General features: G+C 50.7%; 1 protein-coding gene across 1 annotated transcript in view; it reads left to right on the forward strand.

Annotated features, from left to right (window-relative positions):
• Apba1 (amyloid beta precursor protein binding family A member 1) overlaps nt 1-7,182 on the forward strand; it is a 67,553-nt gene extending 60,371 nt beyond the window's left edge. Inside the window, exons 10-12 of the mRNA XM_038344602.1 lie at nt 4,695-4,814; nt 6,299-6,439; nt 7,100-7,182. Of these exons, the coding sequence (XP_038200530.1) occupies nt 4,695-4,814; nt 6,299-6,439; nt 7,100-7,171 (333 nt within the window). The 3' untranslated portion in view covers nt 7,172-7,182. The remainder of the gene's footprint in view (nt 1-4,694; nt 4,815-6,298; nt 6,440-7,099) is intronic.
• The last annotated feature ends 738 nt before the right edge of the window (nt 7,183-7,920 follow it).

A 7,920-nucleotide genomic window follows, 5' to 3' on the forward strand; every position in this document is an offset into this window, starting at 1 on the left:
CCTTCTCTCCCATGAGGTTACTTGTGTGTGCATGTGAGATGCATGTGAGAACTGCAAGGGGTTGTGTGGCCCAGACAGTGGGTAGGTCCTCAGCCAGGAGCTAGGCATACCAAGAAGAGGTGACTGGCCCCACAGTTACAGAAGCCAAGGGCTGTGCACCCAGCACTGACCCTCGGAGGGTGCTCACTGAGCTCATGCCTCCAGTTGCTCATGAACTTCTATGCAATAGGTACTGTTGGCACCCATTGCATGAGTAGGAAACAGGCACAGAACAGCAGTCACACAGCTGGCCCCTAAAGACACATCACTCAGCCAGTAAAGAGACAGCCCTGAGACACCACCCCACTCTGTCCAGGGAGGGTGTCTATGCAAGTGGAAATCCTCAGCCAGAGGTAATGTTGCATGCTCCAGAAGCCTGAAGATGCCTTGGCTATCCTTCCAGGAAGACAGTACTAGAGGCACAGCCTACAGTGCATAGGACACCACCCTCCACAGCCAAGCCCTACCCAGCCCCAGGTGTTGATAGTGCCAGTCTTGAGGCTCTGTGTGTGGAGGGCAGAGCTCATATGTGAGGGGAAGAAACTGGCGAGAGAAACTGCTGAGGGTGACTTTATGTGGAGTTAACCTGGGTCCGGAAAGGCTATGGGATGGGAGAAGGGTATTATAGACTGAATATGCCCCTTTAAAGTACATGTTGAAGCCCTAATCCCAACAACTGTGGGGGGGTGGTGATTAGGTCTCATGCTTTCATGAATTGGATCAGCACCTTTATGCAAAGGACCATACAGGGCTCTCTGCTTCTCTTCCTCCGTGAAAGCAACCAGAATCCCACTGTCTGCAGCCCAGATGAGGGCCCTTATCACCTGACTGCCAGCACCCTGATCTCAGACTTCTGCCAGCCTAACTATTAAAAGTAACTTTTATTGATTGTAAGCCCAGTGTATAATATTTTGTCATGGAAACCCAAGAGGGAGGGAGGGAGGGAGGGAGGGAGGGAGGGAGGGAAAGAGAGAGAGAGAGAGAGAGAGAGAGAGAGAGAGAGAGAGAGAGAGAGAGAGAAATATGAATGAGAGACACTTGGGTGATGGTAGGGATAGACCTCAGTTGAGGAAATGGGAATGTCTGATAACTCCCAACCTTATGTCAGAGCCTGACCTTCCCGTAAGCCATGCTTTACCTGAAACCCCAAGGCTCAGGGTCCCCAACTGGCCATTCCATTGGACCCCAGCTCTCCTCTCACCCACCCACGTTGCCCTCTAATGACAGATAAGACGAGGGACCGTGGTGTCTATGAGGTCAGCCTGACCATCTTGACTGCTGCCTAGGGACAGCTCTGTCCACAGATGACCAGCTCAAGGTGAAAGCAAAGCTTGCCCAAAGCTTCCTGAGGGGGACAGGTTGTTTGAAGAGCTGAACTTTGATGTCTGTAAACTAAATCTCCACAGACAGGGAAGACGAAAAGGCCATGTGATGATGAAAGAGACAAGTGCCACTGAGGGCCTGAGAAAGCTGCTGCCTCCATGGCTCCCTCAGCAGAGATGGGCACAGCAGGCAGGCCCCGCTGGAGCACTCGCCTGTCCCAAGATCCTCAGCTTTGGAGCCGTGGCTTGTCTTGGCTGAGGGAACCTCAGCACCAAATGAGGACTGGCAGTAGATTCAGTGCCCTTTTTTACGGTTCTCTAGACATCACCCCACCTTGTGCCTGGACCTAGGTGGATGCTCACACTGCTCCACCCCCAAACCTCAGTCCCTGCAGGGAAATGTCTGGGCGTAGAGCTTCACTGTCCTGCTGTTCATTCAGTAGGTCCCTGTCCTGGCCACCCTACCCAACATCAGTCATTGCTTCCCACATTCACACAAGCCACCCAGGGATCCGGTTAAGGTGTCAGTTGTATTCCGACAAGTCTTAAATGGGACTCTGCCTTTCAGTAAAGTCCTGGGGAAGTTGGCATTGCCAGTCTTCTGGCCTGACTGTTGAGGAACAGGAGTCTAAAGCGATGTTGTTCTGTGTCTTGCCACTGCAATGCTCATTAGCCTTTTTTCTCCCAGATCGCAGGAAGTGGAATGTGTTCCTAGTTACAGAAACCTTCTGGGTTCTTTTTTGCCTAGCTCTTACCTTCCCTGTTGTAACTCATTCCTAAAGCATAGTCATTGGCAGACCAAGAACACTAGCATCTCTCTGCTCGTGCCCTTGCCTCCAAGTCCTTCCTTCTAGACTTCAGGTCCTTTTCCAACCCAGTGCCCGGCTTTCCTTTCCTTCTCAAGAGTATTGTAGGATTGTTCTTGTTGCTATAGATACCGCTCTGGCTTCTTCTCTTCACACTATATTTCTTAATTTGTTGCATCATTCACTGTTGTCATGGGGACAAAATGACCATTTATTTAATTGGCACCTCCAACAAAATGGCAGGTCAGAAATCTAAGTTAATGGGACCCAACTTGAAACACTGATTAGGGATAGCAGAGCAAATCATGTTCTGGTCATTTCAAATTGCCATTTCTGAGGCCTTATGTTGAAGCACATTTTCTCCAGTCTCAAAAGTTATTTTGCTGAGGAACCCAACAGGCATCTTAAATCAATTCACCAGAGCCATGTGAAATTCATAGGTAACACTGGGGAAATTGTTTCATTCTTGTACTTTTTGGTATATTCTATAAGATCTTCAGGATTTCCTGGGCGGTTAGCAGGTGTGAGCTTTGCGTGAAGGACCATGACTCCTACAGGCGGGCCGTGCCACTCTCAGTTCGTGTTCCACCAATTCCTGCTCTGCAGAGGATGTGGGGGGAACTCCAGCACCTCTATTCCCACCTCAGTCCTGACACACACTCTCTGTGTTCTCTCTCAGCCTCTCGTGCTCCCACCAGTTCCAGGAGATCTGGAGAATCTTACTCCTTCCAATGTCCAGGGCCTAACCCATTTATTGGTATATAAGTGATTTAAGTGAACAAAATGAAGAGGTGTTCAAGGAAAAATGAAGTGTGTTCATAGCCAAGGTCCAGCCTGCCTCACTTCTCCTACCTGCTCTGATCTTGTGGAATGAGTCCGAGTTTTAAATCTGATAGCTGAGTTCAGTGTCATGGGATAAGGCATTTAGGAAGATGTATATAGAAACTGAACCTGGCAGAGACCTCAGTGTCAGCATGTAGAAAACAGTAGGGAAAATCAGGTAGAGCAAGTGCCTACGAGCCCCACTGCATATGGTAGCAGAAATAGGACCGGAACTCGTGTCTGAGGACACCAGCACTGTTCTCCTCACCTGGCTATGCTTGTCCCACTTCTGGGAGCAGAAAGCCAGACATTCACTCTGTCTTATTGACATAACGATGAGACTTGCTGTCAACAGAAGGTCCCAATCTGTCCCTGGCATCTGATGCAGGAGAAGCACACTCCGTCATCCACTGTATTGAAAATACTGTCCCCTCCACTAGGGGGCTCCCTAGCCTGTTTCCAACCACTGGGGATACTGGTGATGCCAATGTGAGTATGAGCATCAAGTCACAAATCGCCCTATCTCTACGGGATATCCCCAATCCCTGCCAGCTCTCTCTGGATAACATGCTTACTCATTTCAACACCCTTTACCCTTGCTGCCCTGGAGGAGTCTAAGATGACCTTGAGCCATTTCTTAATCTGCTGGTCTCATGGATTAGAGTCCAGTCTGGCAGGCATTTCCTGAGCACTCGGACCTCCCAACCTTAGCTGTAGCAGCAAGGCCTCCAACCTCACGAGTGTAATCTGTTTGCTCCAGGATGCAAAAACCATCACGTTCTCTGCAGAGTGTCTCTTGAACTGGGATGGGAAACTCCTCAGAGCCTGTCCATGCTGGGGACTGGTGCAGGAAAGGGCTCGCAGAGTGCCGAGCATGCTCTCCTCAGATCATCTGCTCCGGCAAGCAGGAGGCAACCAGGGCGGAACAGGCCTTCCTCGGAGCCAGCAGCTCTGGAGGGGGCATGTTTATTTCTGGACTGGCTTCTGCATGGTCCCCACTTCTCAGCGCGTAGCTGACGAGGTGGTAGATGGACCTGCCTGAGAGAGGGATGGTGTGGCTAATGTGTAGGAAGCTGCAAACAGGCTCTGAAAACTGTTTCCCGTGCATAACTAGAGGTCAGCTTTTCATCTACAATCCATTCTGGCCTAGAGGACAGGCAGGTGACCAAACATGAACCTATGTGCAGTTTCCTGTCTCATTTCTCCTTCATAATCCATCACATCCCAGGGAGGCAAACACACTGGAGCTTCCAGTTGTAGTGGGGATACCCACAAGCTAGAAGATCTCTCCAGACATAAAGAGTGGGGAAGAAGAGGTTAGAGACCAGAGAGAACCAGCTTTGGGAATGAGCTGCTGCTGTGATGTGTATGCCCTCTGATAGGAGTCACTGCTAGAGTCTGCCTTGGAGAGGAGAGAGCGCATGTCCCGCGTGGCTTTCTCCCAACAGTCTACACCCTCGTCCCTCAAGCACATGGACTCTTCCTTATAGTTGTACCTTTGCCAGGGCCCTTGACACCGTCCATTTTCCAGCCACCCAGAGTACGACTATCTAGGGAGGCCTCACTGGGATGGCTCCAGGTCGGGCACACACAGCCTTCAGAAGACCGCAGGTGTAGGCGCTGCCTCGGTCTGGCCACACCTGCCTCTGTTTACCCTGCCTGACTCAGTGGTCACCATCTCCACTGTGCTTTATTCACGTTTCAGGGCTTAAAGAACCAGGCGCGGGTAAAGCTGAACATTGTGAGGTGCCCTCCGGTGACCACAGTGCTAATAAGGAGGCCGGACCTTCGCTACCAGCTGGGATTCAGCGTCCAGAATGGAATTGTAAGTATACGTCAAACCACGCCCTTTTCCAATACTGACAAATGGAAATGGAGGTATATTGAATTTTTTTCCAGCGGGTACACTCCCTTCATCTTTTCATCCAGTAAATAGACTTGGGGTTTTCGGCTGTAATTTGACTAGCTTCTTGGGATTTCGCCTGTTTGGGGATGGAGTGTGCTAGGCAGGCATTCTACCAAGGAGCCACAGCCCTAACCCTAGACCCTTGGTCTCACCTCCAGTGTGGAAATCAGCTATGGAACATTTGACCTGAGAGCACCCTAGAGCCCAGAAGGACCCACTCACCCCAGACCCACTAAGCTCCCTTGCTGCAGGTCTTGTCTGCATCAGCTTTTGAATAAAGATGCAGGGTCTGGGGTGTAAAACCAACTTTATAAGTTCACAAGTACTCATGCTTAGTGTGTAAGGTGCAACCTGCAGCACTGGGAACGTTCACTCACTAGTGGTTACAGCCTAACCACAGGACGTAGCTGGCTATACCATCGATTCCGTCCCTGTAAGAAGTGAGTTTGGCCAAGGACCGCCAAATAGAGAACGACAGGTACCTCTCTCCTCGTGCCATAGTGTGGAACACAGTAGGCTTCTAGGTGTTGACTGAGTTTTGCTGTCCTGCCCGGTCCTACCACCATTAAGTCCCAAAGAATCACACAGAGGTCTACATTAATCATAAACTGATTGGCCCAGTAGCTCAGGCTTCTTATTAACTAATTCTTGTAATTTACATTAGCCCATAATTCTTGTCTGAGTTAGCCACATGGCTTGGTACCTTTTTCAGCGAGGCAGTCACATCTTGCTTCCTCTGCAGCTGGGTCACAATTGCAGACCCAAACTTCCTTCTTCCCAGAATTCTCATTGCCCTGCCTCTACTTCCTGCCTAGTCATCCCACCTCTACTTTCTACCTGGCTACTGGCCAATCAGTGTTTTATTAAAAATAATACGAGTGACAGGATAAAAGACCATTGTCCCACAGCCTCTTTAGATCATGCAATAGTGGTCCTCAAATACAGGCTTCGAGCATCAAACAGTTCCATGGGTAAGCCTGCTTGGAGACTGTGGAAGTCTGATTGAAACCCTGACCGCCAACAGCTAAGCCCCAGGTGGTCAGAACTCATCACACTAGTAACTTCACACCTGCCATACCCCTGGGCAAAGTTTGTGCACAAGGCAGCCTGGTGGGCCTACAGAACCTACTTTTGACGCTGCTGTATATGGTGATAGGGACCAGATGCAGGATCTTGTGCATGCTAGTTGAACATTCAACCGCTGAGCTTCGTACTGGGCCACAAAACCCATTGTTCATAAAAAGAACCTGAGAGATTTAAATGGCCCAAGCCTCGGCCAGTCAGCTTCTAAGGGGTGTTCACGGTAGAGCACTAGGGCCCCAGGGAAGACAGCCCTTCACCCTGACACGGTTTGAGGATGTGGCCCTGCCCGCTATGTGTAACTTGGTGTTTGCCTCTGGTAGATCTGCAGCCTCATGAGAGGGGGAATAGCTGAGAGAGGAGGGGTCCGCGTGGGACATCGGATCATTGAAATCAATGGCCAGAGTGTCGTAGCCACACCACATGAGAAGATCGTCCACATCCTCTCCAATGCTGTTGGGGAGGTAGGAATGAGGCCTGGGGCTCAACAGGGCTGAGGTACTGCGTGTGCGCCTGGCACATGGGTTGTGCTGGGAGCCTCCTAGAGCCCCCTCTCCCTCCCTAGATGCTCCTTGGTAGGCAGACCATCTGCTGCAGACCTGTGGGAAGTAACCTCACCTGCCTTCTCTTCCTCATTTGTGTTGCTACTCCCTGTGGTTCCCCAGATTCTCTCATTCTCCCCAATTAACACCACCAGGTGTGATTGGAAGAGACGAATTAGATTCAAAACTCCTAAAACCCGGAGCTCCCAGCACTGGCATGGGCTCACATCATGTCCTAACTACATTTCTGGGGCTTCTGTTCTTGATGTAGTAGCAGAATGCTTTGAGATGGGCTGCACTCCCCACTGCCAAGACAGGAGATGGAAGCAGGCAGTTAGAAACCCAGAGCCCTTCTTCCCGTTGAGCCACCTTTACTTTTCAAGGGCTGTGAAGACAGGAGCCTTTAACTGGGAAACTAAGCCTTACCCAGATTTTCTTATCATTTACAGTGCCCCCCCCCAAAAAAAAAAATTTAGAAAGCCATGGGCTTCACTCTTCTTAGGACATGTCTGGAGGTTGCGGGTGGGCTCTCTTGGAAACTGTATGGCCCCAGCCCCAGCTAACATGGCTGTCTGCCCTCAGATCCATATGAAGACGATGCCAGCAGCCATGTACAGACTGCTGACCGCCCAGGAGCAGCCTGTCTACATCTGAGCCGCCCTCCGCAGCAGCGGCATGCATGGAGGACCCCCCTCACCGTGGTTGTGTTTCTTGTGCTGCATCGTGTGTCACTGAGACATTCCCCTTTCTCACTCAGCGTTTGGTCTAACACAGGAAGAGAAGAACCGGCAAGGACTCTTTACTCTGTCTCTCTCCAGTTTGCTTTTTTTCTGTTCCTTCCTTAATACCAGGGAAGTTTTGTGTGTGCCCCCTTGAGGGTGGAGAACAGCTAATATTTACCTGGGATCATTGTGGAGGGCCTTTGGGGGTCCTAAGGTGGTTGCCACTGCCCAAGGGGACATTATCCCTCCCCGAGAGGCACACACTTCCCTGAAGGAGCCCTCAGGGGCAGCAAGAGATGACTGAGCAGTGCCTAAAACTCACTTGCTGACTCCTGCCTGCCCTGCCCCGCTTGACGGGAAGACAGTGGCAATGGGGACAGCCACATCTTTAGTGTTCGCTGCCTGCTGTGGGGTTAGGGCTCCAGACATTATTTCTGCCCAAAATTTCTGAGCCAATTTTAAATCTTTTCCATAGTCCCCTCTTAGTTTCAGTGTGTGTGATAATACAGGCCTAACTGCAGAGAAAAGAGAGAGTGGCATCCTGGGCAAGGCTGCTGTGACACTGAAGAGATCCTGGCAAGTCACAGGGGCTCTGAGGCTTCCAAGACTGCCCCAAGGTTACACATCAGGGACAACCACAGGCAGGTACGATCTTCCTGCATTCTTGCACAGGCACTTACC

Source organism: Arvicola amphibius, chromosome 1, assembly GCF_903992535.2.
Source record: "Arvicola amphibius chromosome 1, mArvAmp1.2, whole genome shotgun sequence".
NCBI lineage: Eukaryota > Metazoa > Chordata > Mammalia > Rodentia > Cricetidae > Arvicola > Arvicola amphibius.